This window comes from Porites lutea, chromosome 2 (assembly GCF_958299795.1).
Source record: "Porites lutea chromosome 2, jaPorLute2.1, whole genome shotgun sequence".
NCBI lineage: Eukaryota > Metazoa > Cnidaria > Anthozoa > Scleractinia > Poritidae > Porites > Porites lutea.
In genome coordinates, this window is record NC_133202.1 from 29,175,529 (window position 1) to 29,197,656 (window position 22,128).

The 22,128-nt window shown below is 37.6% G+C and overlaps 3 protein-coding genes across 3 annotated transcripts; 1 reads left to right on the forward strand and 2 right to left on the reverse strand.

Moving 5' to 3' along the window:
- Positions 1 to 3,427: 3,427 nt before the first annotated feature.
- On the reverse strand, positions 3,428 to 7,303 carry LOC140926806 (ras-related protein RabC-like). Its single transcript, XM_073376497.1, has 2 exons — positions 7,095 to 7,303; positions 3,428 to 3,932 (listed from the first exon to the last, which is right to left on the reverse strand). Exons 1-2 carry the CDS (start codon positions 7,275 to 7,277, stop codon positions 3,522 to 3,524), a joined length of 594 nt encoding a protein of 197 aa, XP_073232598.1. The 5' UTR covers positions 7,278 to 7,303; the 3' UTR covers positions 3,428 to 3,521.
- A 304-nt stretch (positions 7,304 to 7,607) lies between these two features.
- LOC140928226 (uncharacterized) lies at positions 7,608 to 13,714 on the forward strand. Its single transcript, XM_073377947.1, has 2 exons — positions 7,608 to 7,822; positions 11,122 to 13,714. Exons 1-2 carry the CDS (start codon positions 7,643 to 7,645, stop codon positions 11,563 to 11,565), a joined length of 624 nt encoding a protein of 207 aa, XP_073234048.1. The 5' UTR covers positions 7,608 to 7,642; the 3' UTR covers positions 11,566 to 13,714.
- A 134-nt stretch (positions 13,715 to 13,848) lies between these two features.
- LOC140928224 (uncharacterized) lies at positions 13,849 to 22,023 on the reverse strand. Its single transcript, XM_073377946.1, has 3 exons — positions 21,878 to 22,023; positions 17,077 to 17,397; positions 13,849 to 15,159 (listed from the first exon to the last, which is right to left on the reverse strand). Exons 2-3 carry the CDS (start codon positions 17,251 to 17,253, stop codon positions 14,674 to 14,676), a joined length of 663 nt encoding a protein of 220 aa, XP_073234047.1. The 5' UTR covers positions 17,254 to 17,397; positions 21,878 to 22,023; the 3' UTR covers positions 13,849 to 14,673.
- Between the last annotated feature and the right edge of the window lie 105 nt (positions 22,024 to 22,128).

Consider the following 22,128-nt stretch of genomic DNA (forward strand, 5'->3'; position numbering starts at 1 on the left):
CGGTTTAGAAGAAAAGAACGAGGAAGGAGAGTCAAAGACCGCCCTTTCATTTTTTGGCTCTTGTTTCATTTCTCGCGCGGCCAAACCCGAGAATCCTGTTCCTCGGTCTTTCTTTGCTCCGAAACCAAACGGAAACGCTTGCTACGCAGGCTAAGAGCCATAAGCCGTGAACTTTATAATAATAATAATAATAATAATAATAATAATAATAATAATAATAATACTATTATTATTATTATTATTATTATTATTATTATTATTATTATTATTTTGCTGCTGAGAAAGAAGTAATTCTTTAGAGTCCTTCTTTTCACTTCTTCCAGAAATGTTCTGCGAAGTTGTAAAGTCGTTTCGCTGCATCACGAAGTTGAAAACTGCTCCAAAGTTTGCTGGTGTTCATTTAATTTTTGATCATTAGCTTATTGAAATGGCCATTAATTATAACTCGTTAGTAAAGTCAATTTCAGCGCCATCGGAACATGATGCGGCGAAACGACTTTGTAGCGAAACGACCTGTAACGAAACGACTTTGTAGCGAAACGACCGGTAACGAAACGACTTTGTAGCGAAACGACCGGTAAGGTTAACACTACACTGGATAGCCTTTGCGCCAGCACAAAAACCACACCAGATATAGGCCGCTTCTGATCACACAGGGCACCCAACGAGAGTATAGTTCAAAACCACTTAAACATAGCATTGTTAAACGTATTTTAGTATTTGAACGGTAGATATGCCCTAAAAATTTTTCATCTGTTCGGATTTTCTAGCTGAAAGTCTAGTGATCCGAAAATTATCATAGGGATCGAAACTTACCTTTTCGAAAATTTCAGCCAGAAAAAAGGCTCTCGAAAATCTGCGAACATTATGAGTGACGTTTTTACGGTAAAAATCTGTTTAAAAATGGGCAATTATACCTTTTTTTAGATGTTCGAATATTCTAGGAGAGGCAGGCAAGCAAGAAATTTTACAACAAATGTCCTGAAAACTCTAGATCTCGAATCGTCTTCCGAACAGATATTTTCCTAAAATTGACGTTGGGTGCCCTAATAAGGACGGTTGTGGCGGCGCGATTTCTGTAACAATGCGAGGCTGTGCCGCGCGGATCTCTAAAGTGGAAAGTCACATATCCGATAGGCATTCACACTATACCAAATAGCTTTTCGTGCCCACGAAAAACTATCCGGTATAACGTGAACATAGCTTTAATAAATTAGCAATTAATGAATGAGGCTGAGTAGGATATGAAGAATTAACTGAGCAGATCGAGGAGGGTGTTATCCACCTCGGCTTTCGGCCTCTGTGGATAACACCCTCCAAGATCTGGTTAATTCTTCATATCCTACGAAAGCCGAATTCATTAATTGCTTTATTATTCATTCAAAATAATTTCTAGTTTAAAAACATAGTTAAAACATGCTTACCTGCATCAATGTTAAGTTTATCTTCGATAGTGTACTTTTAGGTTTGTCCAACTCCGCTAATATTCTCCAAATAGTAGATGTCACCCTCCGAGTTGTCTTCTTGCTGTTTTTGCTATGTTTTTAGCCCTTATATTGCCTAGTTACAGCTGTAGTTCTAACTCTTGAAACGAGTGAAGTGTCCGCCATTTTAGTTTTCACAACGAAAACAACTCAACCTCGTCCCCAGGTCTTCTCCGTTAACGGTGCATTAACCATTAGAAGGCTGCATTTTTGACGTCATTTCCTCGTTAAACACAAACTTCTTCCAAATTTGGTCATCGGTAACTGGTTATGGTGAATTATGCATGTGCTTTTAGCCAATCAGAATTGGAGAAATATTTTGAATGAATAATAATATTCCTTACAGCATTTTTGTTGAGATTCTTTGGAGACAAGATGTACCTGATTCTATTCATTGAGCAACTCTAGCCGCAAAAAAGGAAAAAATCGATCAATCAGTCAATAATACTGTTCATGAAGATAACAATCAGATGATGATGTTGAGGAAGATGACAAAAAAAATTAATAGGGTTTTTTGTGCAACTTGTGTATGTTATAAACTGCAAGGAAGGTTGCAGAAAAATTTCCTAATTTCCTTAAGCAGTTTTCTCCCACTTCAACCAATATATCATATTTATTCGAATAAGCGCCCAACCTCGAATTAGCGCTCACCTCGAATAAGCGCCCATCCTAAAGGCAGAAAAAGTCAATAAGCACCCAGCCTCGAATAAGCGCCCACTCCACCCCACTCCCTCCCACAAAAACTCCAATAAGAGGTAATAAGAGACCCTCCCAAAGACGGAGTTTTCTTCAGGGTATTGTACAGAAACCTTGCTTTGTTACATCTTTGCTTTTTGTTATTAGCATTTCCTGTTTTGTTGAAAAATATACTGTTACACTTGCTGAGAATGGTGAAAATTTAATAAGTGCCCAGCCTCGAATAAGCGCCCACCTTGAATAAGCATCCACTCTCAAGGTCCAAAAATTTAATAAGCGCCCAGGACGGTTAATCGAATAAATACGGTACATTGTCAGAATGGATGATTTTGACAACTTAAATTATCTGCCATCATTTCTTATCAAGCGTTTTATCTTTACACTTTATACTAGTTTTGATAAGTGAATAAACAACAAGGACACAATTATTTATAACATAAAAAATAATTCTATAGATAAAATCTTTTAATTCTGAAATAATGAATTAGATAAACCTTGCTATTTATAAAAATGTATTAATTGCTGTAATAGTCTATGGTTGTTTCTTAATTTAATTGGTGTCCTTCTTATAGGTTTTATATTTTGCAACAAATTATCATTCAAATATTAGTCCTTGTTGAAGCTCGCTTCGCTTGCTTTTTCTTGCTCACTCACTTCCCTCGCTGAGAACCCGCAGATGCGAGGTCAACTTGTAGCAAGTCTATGAACAGTCTAGTGAAAAGGTGTGGTAATTATCTTTTTAGAGTTTTATGAATTGGATATTTTTCATGCAATATTTTAAATTAATTAATTACCAAAAGTTTTTCCCACCACAAGAAAACCTAGTTAATGTTACCATTAGTACACTAATTAACCCTTTAAGCCCTAATAACCACATACAAATTCTCCAGATTGATTTCCATACATTTCCTTATAAAGTACAAGTTGAAAGGATTTTCTAAAAGATCAAAGCATTATCCCAGCCATAGGTAGCCTGAGAAAACAGACGACATTTTGCAATGCCACTGGTGGTTTCCCTGTGAGATAACGTCTGAGAAACGAGCGTAGAAATTCCACACTGATGACGTGTTACTACCCAGATCTGGGTAGTGCTTCTGATTGGCCATGCTGCAAGGAAAATCTGCTTCAAGCAATCAGAAGTGCTATCCAGATCTGGGTAGTGACGCTTGTTCAGTATGGAATTCCGCACTCATTGCTCAAATGTTATTTCGTGGGAAAACCACTGGTGGCATCACGAAATCTCATCTGTTTTCTCAGGGTAGGCCATAGGTGATCATTTAATTAATTCAAAATACGCTGGCTTGACCGTAACATCTTAATCAACACTGCGTATTACTAACATCAAGAACAACATCCACTCCTCGGATGAGGAGAATCAAGACTCACAGTAGAAGTTGAAGAAAGTTTATTCTGGCCTTGTCCAACCAGCATCTGTGCAACACTGTCGAACATATCTTGAATTCCTTCCCCTGTCTTGGCTGATGTAAGAACACTTAGGTGGCACTCATTTGCAGTTCTAAATAATTCAATGGTTTCTTTGGATATCTCGCATTCCAGGTCTTTTTTGTTTCCAACAAGAATTTTCATGGCTTCAGGAGAATACTCGTTGAGATCACGAAGCCAGTGTGCTAAATAGTGTAATGATGAAGGGTCATCCATGCTGTAAACAAATATAGCAGCATGTGACCCACGGTAGTAGTTATTTGTAATTGTGCGAAATCTTTCCACTCCTGCTGTGTCCCAGACACCAAGCTACAAAAAGAAAAAAAACGTTATAGCCTAGCCAGGTAAAACATGATAATTGATTATTTGAAAAAAAAATATGTTAGTCCTTCCCCTACCTAGTGTCAAGTTCAAATCTGCATTCCTGCATGCCTAATGAGCAGTGAACGTTTCCCTACAACTTATCAGTATTTGGTCAGATTAAAGAATTTTTAACTGGATAAAAGTCATAAAACCATTATGAAGACATTTGTACCAAAATTCAGGAAACCGAGCTGGCAGAAATCTCATTACTACGTGTATGAACTCACTGCTACTCATGCATGCAAGAATGCAGAGATGAGGCTGAGATCTACAACTACTACAGCTGAGAGATTATTTTTTCAGATAATCAATAGGCCATTTTACAGTTGTGGGCTTAGTGTCCCAGCCTTTGTGTGAATGTGAAGCTGAGTTTGACCTTGTTTTGATACAAACCTCCTTCCTTTTCCAATGTAAAACGTGCTTAAAAAATACAAGTTAGCATAACAAAAACATGATTTACATAAAAATAAATATAAAGCAGGAAGGGTTATATCAAAGCAAGGTCAATTCCAGCCTCATTTCCACCTGTAACTGTAAAATGGGCTATTCATTCATAGAATCTTGGTGGGTATGCTTAACTTGGCTTGACCTTAAAAGCCTGAAATGCAGGGATGCAATGCTAAGAACCACAACAGAACCACATCTGGATGTACAGTGTATGATTCACATTCACCTCTCTCCCCCTCCCCCACTAATTTAATTGCCTATCTCAAGCTCATAGACATTGCGACATGATATTATCACTCCCAGGGTCAAATTACGGGTACACTACATTATATAGCTCTACTTTTAGAATATTATTGATCAGAACCTTTTATGGTGGGATCATTCATAATAATAAGCCTTTTCAGCAAACTGTCTGATGGTTTCTATATGTGTTACTGATCATGTGTGAGGACCAAAAAGGCTGAATAATGGCCAAGTGCTTTTTTTGGACCAATTTGAAGTTGTGTTCCTTATGAAAAATAAAAAAGGAAAAGATTGAGACCAATATTCAGCCTTCTTAGGAGGACAAATTTGTTCAAGAAACTATTATATGCCCTCTTCGGTAGTCAGTCAGGATACTGGATTCACTTGAACATCATCCAGTTATAATTTCCTGTATAAACTGGTTCTATTATAGTGAAATTCGTTGTATCGTGCTGCCCGTATTGTAATCTTCGAAGGTATTTTCGTTTTTTCTGTTCCTTCAATTATTTGAGTAAAGGTGGGTTTAATGCAAATCACAATGTAACGTGCTTGCACAGCTTGGCTGAGAATGACTCCAGACTGCTCAAGAATAGCAAAGGAAATCGCAATGGTAAGCGGATTTTTTGTTGAAGGAAGGAGGCAGATGTTGCTTTATTCTTGGAAGTGACAAGAATAAGAAAGATCAGAAAAATCTGCAAAGCAAACTTAAATAGCAGAGTATTGCCTGAAACAGGATGATCACAAAGCAATGAAACTTGAAACATGACACAAACAAAACAAATGGAAAATCCGCCAATCACGAATCACAAACCAGGACCTTTTGAACTCGTGGAAGTAAACATGTGTTTCCTAAGAGGTCTTGTAAGATGACTGAAGGAACCGAAAAAACCAAAATTCCTTTGAATTTTCCAAAATGCACAGCGCAATACAATGAATTTTGCTGTAACTTGTGCTTAAGGCAGTATTCACACTTGGTGCCCTAGCACGGTGTCCGAGTATGGTACTTGCTGGGCGCCAATATGAACACACCTCTTTTTCAAGTACCCATGCTAGAATTCAGGCACGGTGCAGGTGACCTGTACAAAAAGGCTCAAGAGTGGGCACCGCGTTCCTGTGAGCAAACTGTTTTTGTTAGTTCTGGGATTGTCCACTGCTTTGTACTCGCTGCTAAGTTCATGATTCAAAATAGTGTCTGACAGGGCAAAATAAAGTAAGTGTGCACACAGTTACATGTTGGATACTCAAGGTGTGAACACAACACCATTTTATACTGATACTGTACCCAGGCACTAGTTCCCAGTGGACAACCAATAAGTGGATCAAACCCTATATACCTTACGATAGAAAATTAACTCTCCACAGAATTAAGGTATTAGAAATTAACGCGCCTTAAATTAACACGAATTTAGTAAAAAATGATTTTCGAATAAAGGAAATTAATGCAAAAGAGAGGGTACTGGGGGGTAACATTTCAAAAGTAAGGAAATTAATGCAATGATTACAAAGAAACAAAACCTGTTGAGACAACAGGAACAAAGTTAATCGTATCATCCAAAATGGAAACTTTGTTCGTGGTTCTTAACTTAAACGTTAAGCGAACAAATCTGGCCACTTCAAGTTCTTCACAGTTTAACTGCTGCTGGCGGATCTCCACCCTGACATAATACTCCTCTTTCTTAGGTGTCAAGAACATCAGAAATGTATTGAGAATTTGGGGTAAAAGCATGGAAATTAAGGTTGTGGAAATTAATGCTACACTCAACTAACGCTGCGGAAATTAACATTTACAGATCTTGATGTGACTAAAATTAACGCAAATTTTTGAAATTCGCATTAATTTCATGAAGAGTTAATTTCCTATAATAAGGTATACACTTCAGGCATTGGTTTCTTGATCAGACTCTACAATAGAGAGAGATAAAAGATTCTTTCTCTCTTGTAATGTAGCACTGGGAATAGAGAGTAATGCTAGAAGGGTGTAATCATTCATGCCAGATGGACCCTCTTCAGCAATATGTTAAGTAATTGCTTTAGTCTTTGTCTTTTTCATTATATTTCAATCATCATTACTTGACATTGTTGGATCTAATAGACGGCTTACGCTGTGGGGTGTGGGATAGGATTGAAAAAAAAAATGTTAATTTAACGTCCTAATTCATGAAATATGGGAAACTACGTAATATGCTCCGTCGACTCACGACCCCATAGGGTAATTGCTCGCTAGCAATTAGCTATGTTCGCTTTTGTTGATGGTTTATTTTTTATATCATCCAGCGTCGAAAATAAAATATTGTACAAAAAAGGAATATATTTACATAACTAAGACATCACATGTTCCTGATGCAACTATAAAAAGATAAGCTTATAAGCTTATTTTAATAATTATTGAATTGCAGTTCAAACGGAAACTTCACTTACAGTAACCTGTTGATCGCCAACCTTGATGTACATAGAAAAGCTGTCAATTCCCATAGTGTTTTTCCTGTGTTGGAGAAACGAGTTTTCTTTTGCACGGTAAAATATCGAGGTCTTTCCTACCCCAGCTTCTCCAAGTAAAATGACTTTGAAGAGCGGACCTTTTTCTACGCTGAGCGCCGCCATGTTGTTTTTCCAAGCCGGAAGCCGGAAGCTGCCTTTCTCTCAGCGAAATGTTATGGGAGAGGTAGGAAGACTTTTTATTCCTGTTTTTGATGGTCATAAACGAAAAACATATACACAAGAAAAAAACAAAATTCGTCGTGAAAAACATTTGCTCCATAGAATTCCTAACCAGAAACAAAACAAAAAAGCAGTTCACTCATTCTCTTTTAGAAAAAGTTGAAAAAAGATTCATCACACTACCCCCTCCCTGACGGTATGGACTCGGTCAGTTAGAGCTTCCCCGGGTCGGCAGTTCTGCGAAAAGAGAGCTGCGCGCATTCTACAGCATTCCAACGAGTTGTTCGGGTTACTACGATTCAAAGGAAATGTGGGGATCGGAAGAGAAGCTTCCGCTCTATAAGATTGTTTTAGCTGGAGATGTTGGTGTAGGAAAGACTTCTATATTTCAGAGATATGACACAAACAAGTTTTTCGACCACAAGGACTTTACATTGGGCCTGGACAAGCTAAACAAAAATGTCGAAGTCGATGGACAGAAATGCAAGGTGTGTTTTATAATAAGCAGCATTTTTTATAAGCTTGATAATCAGTTAAATTTAAAAGCCAATAACGCTCTTCTCACAGCTCATTACCTGGAAAGTAGAACTGAATACAAATTGTGATTTTGAAATTTGGATCGAACACATAGTCATTGTCATTTTCAGTTAAGCTTACTTTAATCTCCATCAAGTGCTATAAAATGTTAAGACTGTTAGCCTGTCAGCAGATATATTCTTAATTCTGTGAAAATCACTGACTTCGCAGGTTAGTTGATAAGTTTATGCCATAATCTTTCTTGACGACTTCGGATTGTTGGGAATCATTTGAAAATTGAAATCCGTAAAATGGAAGTAGATCTACGAAACCTCAAAATCCACAAAACGTCTTACATGTGAGCTCTCTGTGGCTTTACGTGATTTCCCTATACTTGCAGCTGCAAATATACGGTCAGTGGGTCTATTTCCCTACATTGAAACCAAAAATAGTAAGGATTGTACAGTCATGCTAGGTTCCTGGTTTATAAACCCGAGCAAACATGCAATGGAACAGTCAAAGCTTTCCTAAAACACCATAAGTGGTTGCTCATATGCGATCATGCGATGCCCCTTACTGGTCGTTTCGATACAAAGTCCGTGGTTTTGCATTTTGTATTGCTGGTTTGCATGTGACATCACGGCGGCCATGTTGGTGGTCATGCAAGAACAAATGCATTTCTCTCCTCTGGGAACTAAACTCTATTTTCATGTAAATTCTTCCAGAAAAAATTCTATTGTTTTGACCCCGGCCCAACATGGCCGCTTTGTAACGTGGTCGGAAACCAAGAATAGTTGGCTTATGGAGCAAAGAATATTTATGCCATGTGTATTTCTTGTTCATGTCCCATAACAATACTTTAATTGATTGAAATTGTTTTGTAGTTTCACTGCTTAATAAGTTTGTATCAAAATGACTTTGCATTGGAATGACCAGTTTCTGATGCACCTATTGAGGGGTGGTTACTTATGAATGTTTTTTAGCAGAAGGCTTGCTGTCCTGTTTATTACCTGCAATACATTAATACAGGGCTTAAAATAACGGCCGGTCAACGGACAATGTCCGGCCTGATCGTGGACTTGACCGGTCAAACTCTCATCTTGCCGGTCTTTTGTGGATGGGAACCTTTTAAAATATTTTCCATATAGTTGCTGCTTAATGCGTTTTGAAACTGAGTTGTGGAGTAATGCAACGATGCTGCAGGTCGTGCTGTACTTTCTGCTTTGCTGTGATTAGTTATGTGACCTTCTTTGGGAAAACATACACGTTATTTGTTAGAAAACTAAAGGATAGCTAACAGTTTTTGTCAATCTAACATTTTCACATCTACTAACCCTTGTAAGAGGATTGTGAAAATCACCTTCGACCTGCAAGGCAAAATTCTTCCAAATTTGGTCATCAGTAGCTGGATATGGTGAATTATGCGTGTGCTTTTAGCCAATCAGAAGTGGGGAAATATTTTGAATGAATAATAACATGCATTAATTAGCATTTTTGCCTGAACTCAAAACTTGGCCAAAAAGGGGATGCTATATACATAAGCGGTTGACTGAATTTTCGCTATAACAAGAACTTAAAAATACGGAAAAGACCAGCTGGTGATTTTCAAAAATGGTTGCAGTAGATGCTTCAAAGCTGTCACAGTTCAAATTGGAGTTTATAGTGCTGAGTGCTGGTTGTAACTAGAGCTGGTTACTAACAGGGAGAGGGGTGAATAGCCAAATGAATTGGCAGATTTTGCAAATGTTTTGTCCAGATTTTGGATTCAAAGTGAGATTTAAACAGATTTTTTGGATCCTGCAATTTCAGCAGATTGCGGATTCATCCATTTATTGGGCCCGGAATTTGGACTTTGTGTGTAATAAAGCTATTTTTGCAAGGATTCAATGTGAAACTTTAATGGCAGATTTGGTTAATGAATCATGACGGATCGGTGGATTTGCATACCCCTATTCACCCGCCTCTATAAGAGTAGTTGTGAGGAGAGCTTTAGTCTAAGGAAAACAGCGGACGACATGTTGCGACACCACCAATGGTTTCCTTGCAAGGAAATGTAAGATGTCTGAATCCCGTGGGAGGGGTATTCCCCATAATGGCTCATACTGGTTGATCGGAGGCTCCACCAGAAGGGGGCACTTTTTTCAGTTTTCTGTCAAAAGTGGTTTACAAAAGGGTAAGGAGTTGGACCTCGGGGCAGAACCTCCCATATAAAAATTTCTGGCAAATCTGCAAATTCAATATTAGCTGCCCCTCTGATAAGAAACTTTACACCCATAGAGTCAAGATTGGCTCACTCCCTTTAGTTGCAAATCCCAGAGGAGTTTGATCCCTGTTTCTGCATATCAGGCTTGGTTATAAGCCTGGTTCTTGTATGCTACAGACCTACACCACACACTTAGGATATAAGCGTGAAAGGAAGGCCTAAGGGCCACTGGATTTCCCGCAAACGTGAGAAGAAGTAAATAGGGTGTCAAAAACAAGAACAATAAAATTAATGTGATTTTAAGGTTAAAAGTTAACCCAGAAAGATATTCCTGGAGCAGTTGTAGTATGAACGTGCTTTGGAAAGTGGACAGTGGAGAAACTAACCTCTGGCAACGATCCTTTGGAAATACATGAAACGTCAAGTCTTTCCTATTATCAGAGTGATTATTACAAATCACAGCAGCACAGCGTTGTGAGAACTATTTTTGTCAAAGTTGTAGGATGTGCTTCTGCCACTTTTAACTGCGACGTGGTCCTTAGGCCTTGTTTCATACTTGTCTCGTAAGTGTGTATACCTGCGACACAGCTACAAGTTGACAATGCTTCCAGTACTGTTCTGGCAAGTGCTAATATACACTTGTACGCCCCAGCAACTAGAGGTACCAGAATGCCTATGAGGTTGAACCTGAGTGCCTTAAATTTTTCAGGCCAGCTGTGATGCAGGTTAGCAGGGTATTCATTAGGCATTGGAGATCGGAGAATTCTACCTTTACTACGCTGAATTGTCCGGCTAACATTCGGTAGCCTATGACTATTTTTATTCAGACGTGGAGCCTCTTTCAAAATATTCTCCTGTGTTGTTACATCTTTGTCCTGTTACTAGAAATCTTAAAATATTATGAAAACCCTGGGTTGGGGCTGAAATATTAGCTATGCTTCAATTTTGGAAGTTCATAGTATTATTAATTATTTAATGTAATAATATTTATTGGTAGAGTACATGCTGACAGTTAATGGTGTCACCCCTCTCCCCATGTAACTTCCTTTTATTTTTTTCTTTTCATAGATTAATGTCTGGGATACAGCTGGCATGGAGCGGACCAGATCTCTTACATCAAATTACTACAGAAACTCTCATGCTGTTATCTTTGTGTATGCTGTTGACGATATGTACTCACTGACTGTGTTGCGGAACTGGATAGAAGATGTAAATAAGGATGCAACCAAAGCCCTAAAATTCCTTGTTGGTAACAAAATAGATCTTGTTGATGAAGGTGCGATGGTTGATGATGACTTAGCAGAGAACTTTCGCAATAACAATGGCTTACATTCACTCTACCAAATTTCAGCCAAGACAGGGGAAGGAGTTTTTGAAATGTTTGAAAACATTGCCAAGCTACTGGTTCGCAATACAAAGGCAACGATTCAGGATAGAAGTGCTTTTGCTGTCATTCAAGCTGAAAGTGAAAAAGCCGCTAAAGCGAAACAAAGCAGTGGTTGTTGTAGTTGATGTGCCAAAGAATACAGTATTTAATTATTTAACTCATACACTGTTAATCCCAGGTTAATTGCCTGCCATACACCTAAGTCATTGTGCCTGATCTGCTTCAACCTGCAATCCCAAGGTGTACTTAATTCCTAGCGCGAAAATCAATGAGAAGGAGATTTTGAAGATGTCGAAGTTTCAGTGTAAAGAGATCCCCAGGTGTTTGGGTTTGCTAAAGATTAAAGACACAATTATGTCCTTGCAGAGGGGCACAGTTGAACTTGAAGAGGTGTAGGAGATTATTATTTTTATTTAACCAAACAAAGAATCCATCCAACAAACACCAATTTAACACAATTTGCCAGAAATAGAGTTGAAAGCTATCATTGTTACTGTTAAAAACAAATAGACCACAAGTTTCCATTATTTTATCACTCTTATTGGCCCTCGATCATGATGTTGTTTCAAACTCAGGTGCAACCATGAGCTACAGGCAGTGGTTTTGTTGTCATGGTAAATTTAAATCGTTAGTTTAGTTGAGTTTAGTCTTTTGTTTTTAGGAGTAAAATAATTGAAGCAGAACAAATTTGCTGCAAAGTTTGAACATTTTGATGGTTTATATGACTGTAGATAATGGACTTGTGGGCCATTTGTTTAAAAATAACATTGAAATGTCCTTAATCTGGAAAATAATGAATTTGAGATATCATGTCATTTCCATGGTAGATCAAAGCTCTTGACCAGTGAGGGTTCCAGAAATCACCCTTAGCTTTTACTGTAAAAAGGGATCGCTCTTATTTATTTCTAGAGTAAACTGGACAATCATTAGTCAAGACTTCATTTGCATCTATTTTCTTTTTTCACACTTTTACAGTTATTTTTATGGTTTGATCTATGATAATATATAGGTAAAATATGTTAACAGCATCCCAGAGAGCAAATTTTACCCCAACTGAACAGATAAATGGTTGTATAAACTAGAGAATATTTTCAGGTACAACAAATAATTTAATTTTTGAGTAAATTTTGGGAGGCAGCGATGTAGTTGAGACCTCAAGCCAGTGATGTTATGGTTAAGTTCTAAATAGTTTTTAATAATAGCCAGTTATAAGCACCCAAGCTACAAACTTATGTAGGCCCAGAAAGAGCTCATATCTAGTCATTACTGTTAATCAAATGGTAAAACTGTTATTGAAATTACAGTGCTTTATCCTTTGTCCTTATAGGCATAATCAAAGACATTGGACTCAGAGTAACATAAAAATTACTTTTTCTGATAGTTCTTTCTACATTTTTAATGATTTAGGAAGCATCCCTTTGGAGATAAAGGGTGGGGTGGGTGGGGGTGTGTACTTCCTAGTAATATGTTCATGGAGATGTACTGCTGGTTGGAATCGCATTTTAATGACTGGGTCAATTACTAGAATGGGTGTGCACATTTTTGGGATGTTGGGGGTTAGAATATTCTAGTAATTAGGGATTTTACAGCATAAGAATAGGAAGATTCTTATTAGATTAAGTTTAAGAACTAATGAGTCAATTTGCTTTTAAAGGCTTTTTAAGGTGGATGCATAAACAGAAAGTGACTAAGTTGGGATTGCAAAAATTACATTTGCCCAACAGTGACTAAGATTGGGGCCGTAGTATAGACTATAATGGGGTAGGGATTGTGAGAGGCCAGCGGCACATACCCAGCAAAAACTAACCCAATTAACCCCCAGGCCCCAGGCATACAGATCAGGATCAGATCAGATCATAAGACACCTAAGGAGCCAATGAATCCACTCTAGACAAGGATTCATCATGATGCTGGATCACTGAAACCTGTCATTTCAATACAAGGTCATTTTGATTTCAAAGTTGTTTCAATACAAGTTGTTATGATATGAACTGAAGCAGTGGAATTGCACAAAAATTTGGTTCACTTCAAGGATAGTTTGCGCTTGAACAAGAAAAACATTTTGGGTGAATATTCCTTGTTCTTTAAGCCAAGGATGTGAAAGGTTTTAGTGAATATTAATATTTTCATATTGTGAATCAACTTGTACTGAAATGTCTTGTATCAAAACAACCGGTAACCTGGATAGTTGATCATAATTATGCAGGGTTGTCCACTAGATCATTCCAAAGGAAGGTACTCTTCATTGACCATTACAAAGTGACAATAGTAGAATTTATTGTTGGTGTTCATGTAAATAGTGGCTTTTATAAGAGTTTTTCTTGTAACTATACATTTTACCTTGCCTGGTGTTACTGAAATAATTATGCATACTATTTTGCCAGTAAATTTAACAGTGGCTAAAAATAATTATGCCATTTTATTAAATGACTGTTAGATACCAATTTTTAATTTCCTAATGTACTTGTGAAGCTATTAATTTCCTCTACATATGCCTGCATGTCTTCAGTTTATTGTGACATTATGTTGATGTATAATACAATGATATTATTTTATAAAAATACTGATTTAAAATACTATTGATAATTATAATTAATATTATACTTGATATGTACATTAATTTTTCAAAACACTTGGGAATTTCAATATGAAAGAACTTTGCCCAATTCCTGGTACCAAGTAAAAATGTAAGGCTACCTGAGGTTGTACGTAAGAGTTGTAATAATATTGTTATTGACTTCTGCAGGTGATGATTACCCTGGGTGCCAGGGACTTTTCGAGTGTGGTTTCTGGTTTCTTTCAAGTCTTTATAGTGACCCACCTGCAGCCCAAGATGTGTTGGCCGTAGGCCAACACCGAAAATTCCCGCCACACATGAGAAAAACCTCTGGTACCCAGCGTAGGTGATGAACCTAAAATGCCTTTACTTTCTATTAATAATAACAATGATTATATTTGCTGTGGTAACAGCCCTTTCTTTTGTGCCTGTTTTGGGGCATTTTCTTCAGTGTTAGATGCCTCAAAAGGATTCACCAAAAATTGACGTTAAATAGATTAATAAAGAATCATTTTCATATCAATGGCTTTGCACTTAGCCTCACTTTGAAACGGAGTCTTGGTGCAACTCAGAAGTGCCCAGGCTATTCCAGTCTCCCCTCTATAGGTCAAGTACAGATTTTTTTCCTGTTCGTGCAGTGTGATTAAAGGTTGGCATTCACCTTGATCCTGTTTGTTTATGAAGAGCAGCATTTTCTTCGTCTTCGACATCGTTGATGAGTGTCTTCAAAATGCAATTGAACAACAGCAGCATCTGGATTGTAACTAGCACTCTTGTCATTGCAATTACCAAGGCATGAACGACTAGTTGGTTTCATGGGTGTTGCTCTCTTATTTAAATGGCTCGCTAGTTTATGAAGCATGTCCTGTATACCTTCACCTGTTAAGGCTGAAGTTCTAAACTGCAACACAAATGCGCTCTTTGGAATAGATGACCTCAATTCATCCTCTGTGAAAGTTGGTTCTAAGTCTATCTTGTTTGTGATCAAAATGAAGCAGGCACCTTGCGCATGGATTTTGGCAAACTTTAGGATTTCAATCGCCTGGCTGAGAGATTCTTCGTCATTTACACTGTACACAATCAACACAGCCTGGCTGAGTAAATAGTGAGAGCGAGTTAATGTGGCATGTTGTTCAAGTCCAGCAGTGTCCCACAAGTTTAGCTGCAAATTTAAGTGGAAAAATGTCACGTCTTGACAAAATATGCCACACCCGTGCCCCTTAGTTCGGGGACAAAAATATTCATGACAATAATTCCTGGCTGTTCTCTTAGGAACGTTGTCTGGAGTCCAAGAGCTCTGCGCCTAACAATTAAGAGGCCCTGCCAGGGTAAATTCTAACAAGCGACATGGCCCAAAAAGTAGCAAGAACGTTTAAAATAAAATCGCGACAAGAGACAACCTCCCCCGACCAAATTGCAACAGTGATGGAAAAGCTGACAATAAGCGACAAGCATATTTTATAAACACCGACACAAGATGTTTTAAAATTCAGTGGGGCGACATGGACCCCCCCCCCCCCCCCGGCAGGGCTTCAATTATGTAAGTTTGCTGTAAACCCTGGTAGCCCAAGGTAAAAGTAAAAAAGTTTCCAGAACCTGATAGTAAACTCTCCAAATCAGGCATAGCATCAAATAAGAAGCAATGTGCCAGGAGCTAGCACCTGATCGGCAATAATCTTACTGATGCTTTGCTTGCAACTATAAACATTAATTATTCCTCTTATTCCATCTCGTTCTCACTAGGGAGATTAAGCAACTAATATACGATGATGACAGCAATGAAAATTTTGCTAAAAAAATAAATTTGCATCTAGCTTTTGTCTATTTGCAACTGCTCAATAGGCCACTTGCACTAAGAGGTCATGTGACCAATGCTTCCTTTAATCAATGAGTTGGAATCTTGCTGATGCCAAAAATTGTTAGAGCACACAAAAATTATCTTACACCCGAAATTTGAGAGGAAACGCATTTAAGGGAGATATTTTGTGGCACTTTGATTCTTCAGCAAAGTAGTATGATTTGTATTGGCCGCCATGTTGGAGGGCATGCTCTTGCCCTCCAACATGGCGGCCAAAACTACTTCTTGCTTATATCTTGTTCAACGTTTCATAGTTACGCTCAAATGTGCTGTAAACGTTATGACATCATCTTTTCAACATTTTCCTTGAAGTTTAAGTGCAAAATTTGTGTTCAGAGAGAGTTAATTCAAAATTTTAAAAATCACATTTTGGTCACGTGACCATTTACGAACTTATTCATCTTAAGAAGATGGTGCGGGTTTGAAAAACCAAATCACCATTATTTTGTTTAAGATATGACCCACTAATCGTTTTTCGAAGGCAAAATCATATAACTTTCATTTTCATAAAAACGGTGTCACATGCCTCTTAGTGCAAATGGCCTATTTGTCAAATAAGGCCAACTTTTCCTGGAGTTCAAATTCTTCAGGACTTTATCCATGTTCAAAAGGGAAGGGAAAATTTGCCATCATATGTCCACGTCCTCCATAAAATGTCACATTAGGAGGTTTCATGTTCCAGTCATACAGTGGACGTCAAAGAAAATGTGTGATGAACAAGCAGAACTGTTGTTTTGCTCACAAAAATAATTAATTTTTATTGTATTTTGATGTTGTTGTTAGTGTCATCGCTGTGGTTGCTTATTTTTTGAGCTTGCTATTGTCAAATGTTGGCAAGATTTTCTGGAGTTGAATTCTACAGGACTGTATCTACTTGAAAGTTCACAAAAAGAAAAAGAAATTGTCTGTTGTCTTGTGTTAACATCCTCCATAAAAAGTGAATTTAGGGAGTTTCATGCAGTAGGCGCACGACGTCGATAATAATGAAAATTATGTACAAAAAATGCATGTGCAAATTTTTTGCTTATCTAAAACTATTGCTTTTTAATTTTGCTGTTCTTGGTGCAGCTGTTCCCGTTGTCGCTGATTAAACTCCCCGCTAATAAAGCATTTAAAACAACTCTGCAGCATTGCAACCCTGTGTTGCATTACTGCTAGAAAGTTTTAGCACTTTCTGGAAAGGGTTATTTTTAAATAATAATAATTTATGTTAAAGAATACCTTTATTTTTGTTTCCTTTTCTAGTTCAACTGACACATTACACTCCACAGGATCAAGGGTATTTCTTGCACAACCTTTCTGAGGGCTGTCCAAGTCAGACCCACACATACGTCTAAAAATTGATGTCTTTCCGACCCCAGTCTTTCCACATAACACAACCTTGTAGGTGTTGACCATGTTAGGGCTCTGACAGCTAAGGGGAACTTACATGTAGTACGGTAGTTTAACAAATTATAGAAATGTGGCAAATACAAAACATTCTCCTCTCAGACAGCATTTTTTGGACAGAGTATTATCAAGTCTGGTATCTTCATATATTTTCTGCAAGAAAAATAACAGGATACACTATTGCTCATTGATTGAAATCTTGAAGTCAGATCATGACTTGAAAATCAGGGCTGGACATCACTAAGATTCCAAATTGCCGGGTACATGCAATTAGTGGACCTGTAGTGAATTGAAGAGCTGGGAAATTCTTTTGATTCTATTATCCTCTTGTTTCCCATGAAATTAAAGTAGCTAGGGGTGATGCCCATGTAATAATAGCTGGGGGAAATTCCTCGCCCACGGCCCTTAGTGACAGCCCTGCAATGCGGAAAATGTTCAATCTTGTTGGTAAATGAATAAATTAAAAATTAATAACTTGTGTGTTGTCTTTTTAAAGGTCACATCATATTAAAGAAGAAAGAGAATTTGATCACCCAAAAGCATAAAAGAATATTTATTTTTGAACTCTAGGTGAGAATCAAGCTCATGGCTCTCCAAGTTCTAGTTTGCATGCTCTAACCACTGAGCTACCTAATTAACTGGAACTCTATGGCGAGTGAGCATCAAATGAAAAGTTCATGTCTCTTAATATAATATTCACAAAGCCATTGGAAAATTTTTGCAAGATTTTCCATTAAATGTCACCAGATTTGCCATCTTTCTGAAAACTTGACACTTTATAAGAAGCGTCTCTTGCATCTTATTGTAATTTTTGCCAGTGTGTTGCTCTGGTGAATTTTTTGCCAGATTTGTATTTTCATCTTTGCATGCACTTCCAGACTGGAGGTAATGAATGGTAAAATCCAATACTAGCATATTTGCCAAGATGCCAAGACCTTGCTTACAAACTTGCGACTTTGTGGAACAAGTTCAAAATACAGAGACATGAATTACTACTGTGGACACCCTGATAATACCAGCAACAGCTAATTCCCTGGCAAAAATCACAGGAGTTTTATGTTTCATTGCTAACACAGACTACCCTAAACCAGTGGTTTCTCCAAGCTGCAAAAATGCAGCATGAGATTTTCGGGAGTTTATCAATTTTTGTATCTAATATCAGGGTCCGAAATTAACTTTTTAATACGAGCGCCAGCTGGCGATCAAGTATAAATTTTTGGTCGCCAGAGGGCAAATTGTGGTCGCCAAAAATTCCCCCTCCCTTTTTTCAAATAAAAGTTTAAACACGAATAAAAAATGCATGGTATGGACGTTTTTGTGCTTAAAAATTGCAATACTTGCGCTCCCGATACCAGAAAGAAACCGTACGTGTACGAGTGATGTCTCATTTTTTCCACAAATTACTTTTTGGAGATATACATGTAAAGCCATCTGATCTAGAACGTAGGAACAGAAAGCTGTCTGCCCATGACTGTACCGGATCATATCAAAACTATTTTCTTCCGATAACTACCACAAAACAATCCACAAAACAACCACGAAACATAGCCGCCATGTTGCTCGTACCAGGCCACATTTTTTTTGTGCCACATTACTCGTAATGGCGGCTTGGAAACGTTCAACTCGTATTGATCGTAGCTGTTGTGGAGGTATTATTACAGGAAGATTCGTTTCCTTTTTAATTAAAAAATATGAGCAGGACAAAAAGGAAGACACCTGTTGGCAAATAGCTTTTCGAGGTTTCAATTCTTAATCAGTTTCTCCGAACGTTTAAGTCCACAATAACAACCAGCTTTACAAGTCGCTAGCTGGCGACCAGCTATGAAATTCTGGTCGCCAGGACTAAATTTTTAGTCGCATTGGCGACCAGGAAGGCGCAATTTCGGACCCTGAATATGGGGATTTTTTGCAAGTTGCTCCAAGTTCAAGGGATTATTTTGGGTTTTAAATAATTATTTTAGGTTTTAATTATTTTGGGTTTTGACCCTTCACGTGACTTGGGGGGCTTATCTAAATTTCATGCTATGCCTATTTTCACGGTCCAGGCCGTGAAAGTAAGAAACATTTTTGGAATGTGAGTGAAATTATTTTCTCTTTCATGCGTGAAAAAAGCATGGCTACCATGAAAATTTCACGCAGTGAAAAAGTTTATAATCGCCATGAAAATATTTCATGCCGTGAAAAATTTACTGTCTCCGGAGAAAATCTGCTCATACAGAGAAAACATTTTACTTTTCCATTTTATTAATATAAATCACTCTATTTTGTACCTACAATGCAAATTTCAGAGATTTAGTGCTGGTGTGTATAAGTCATTCAAGATCCAATTACCAGCGTTGAAAGCTACATGTTATACATTGTTATCTAATTGCTACCTTTTTTCTTCTGAACACTCAAATACATGCTTTTTTTTCGTATAATTGTAAAACAGTTTTTCTGTCAAAATGAAATGTAACATTGTTTTCAAAGGTGTATTGTTTAGATGTCATGAAAGCCTTTATTTGCTCAGATGAATGTAACATGTACTTTTTGATTGTTGATTTTCGGCAAAGCAAATGATCACTGAAGTTCACTGTAGATAATCAACAACTGCATGATTCCATCTTTGTATTCTCTAAATTTACAACCAAAATATGATTTAAAATTTAAAAGAATTTGTAAGCTTTTATCTCTTCCATGAAGTTATGCAAATGCTAGACTCCATGGCGACAAGATGAAATATGTAACTTATGTTTTAATATTGCGTGATATCTTTTGGATTTATTTCATATTTACCGCTTCTGTTCAGATCGTTGTAAAGGTGAAATTTTGAGTATAACATATAGCAATGAGACAAGGAACTTGAAATGGAGCATAATAAAACAAGACTAAGTAGAGTTTGCACATGTGATGGGGCTACAAAACTGCAGATAAGATCAGTCACTTCACTGCAATGTGCATCGACACAGACGACAATTATCCCGGTTTTAGGAATGGCAGTAAAAGTTAGTCTTTCCGCAAAGAATTTTGTTAGGTTTCTTGAGTGAAAACCTTGCCATATTTGGTAAACAACTAAGCGTCTCTGACATCGACATTAGGAAAATTTGCAAATTGTGGAGAACAAAAAAGAGCCAAAAGTCACCGACTGTTGCAGTTGCAGATAACGCAAACAAATTGACATGAAACACAAGCAGTTCCAGTTGTGTATATCTAATAAAATACTTGCCATGAATACATAAAAATATCGATGAGAAATTACCAATTTTGTGACTTGTGTGATTTTAATTTGTGGCTTTACAGGCCAAAACGCAGAATAGTCTGAATACGTTTTTTTATTTTTTTCATGAGCTATTTAAAACAGCTTGAATATTCTGAGAGAAATATAATTTTTTGTGTGGATTAACTTCCCCAAATTTCGCTTGATGTGACCAGGTATTCTTGTTTTTTTCCAGTTTGAAAAGCGGCAGAAGGGGAGAGAAAAAACAAAACAAAACAAAAACAGGTTAGATTTCATTCACCCTCTATATGTTTCACGGCGTGAACATGTGTTCACTCTCAATCTCATGGCGTGAAAGTTTACACCGGTTAAAAAATCATGGCGTGGAAGTCTTGACTGATCTTTTGCAACATGATTAGCTTCACACCAAGAGAGAAAAATTCTTGCATAGAGTGAACGGGCGTGGAATTTGAAATTCACGCCGTGAAAACTCTAATTCACGCACCGTGACCATGATAAAAATTCACGGTTTTTAGTGAAATCCATAAGCCCCCTTTTCACATGAAGGGTCACAATAGGGCCATTTATACGAGGCAAAATAAGACGCGTCTTAAATAAGATGCAAACTGTACCATTTATACGAGCATGTCTTATCTAATAAGACGCGTCTTAGCTAAGCCGCGTCTTATTTTAGACGAAATGTGCCGGACGCGTCTTATGTAAGACGCGTCTTATTTTTCCTCGTATAAATGGCCCTAATGATTACCCCATTGGAAACCCCATAGTACCCCTCCTCCGACCCATCCCGGGCCAGTAACACACCCTTTCATAAATTAATCAGCATAAAGACAAAAAACAATGAAAAACAAAGAAAAAGCAAACAAACAACCAAGTTTGGTTGGGAGTGTTCTACGTGTTCTTTTTTTTTGTTGGTTTGTTTGATCCACTCTGAATGCCGTCAATTAAGCTAATTAGCTCATTTAAGTATTAATAAGCTCATAATTAAAGCTAATTGACTTGCGTAGTTACTAAAACATAGGAGAGTAAGATTTTAGGGGGAAGTGGATGTTTTGTTCGATTCTCGTATTTCATGTTCCTGACATGTTGTCGTCTCGCCTTATTTCAGACATTTATACCTTGTTTTAGATGGTTTTGGATTGTTTGCGAGTGGTTGTAGATGTTTTTGAGGTGGTTGTAGATGGTTGTAGGTGGTTGTTGAATTTTTTGAGGTGGTTGTAGGTGTGGTTTTAGGTGGTTGTAGATGGTTTTAGGTGGTTTTAGGTGGTTTTAGGTCGTTCCATGTTTTAGTAACTACGAATTGACTTGATAAAGCATTGCTTAAACTACGCAAGGCAATAAGTAAGTACACAATATTGGTTTAGATGCTAAATTTCTGTCAAACAAAACACTGTATTAACAGCAGAGAGAAATGCGTACCGTGAGCAGATGCACGACACCCAAGCACTAGCTGTATGTATTCAATTACCCTCGTGATCTCTGCAATAAGTATTTCACAGTCCACACGGTAGTCCACCAAACAACAAATCGCTCTTGAAAATAAGGTATCACATCGCAGTGGGCAGAAGAAAAAAGCTAAATTTTGCTAAAGCTTTCTCGGTTCAACTTGAGCTACAGCTTTGTGGCCTCGCACCCTCTCAAGGACTGGGACTAATGCGGTTTGGCGTATT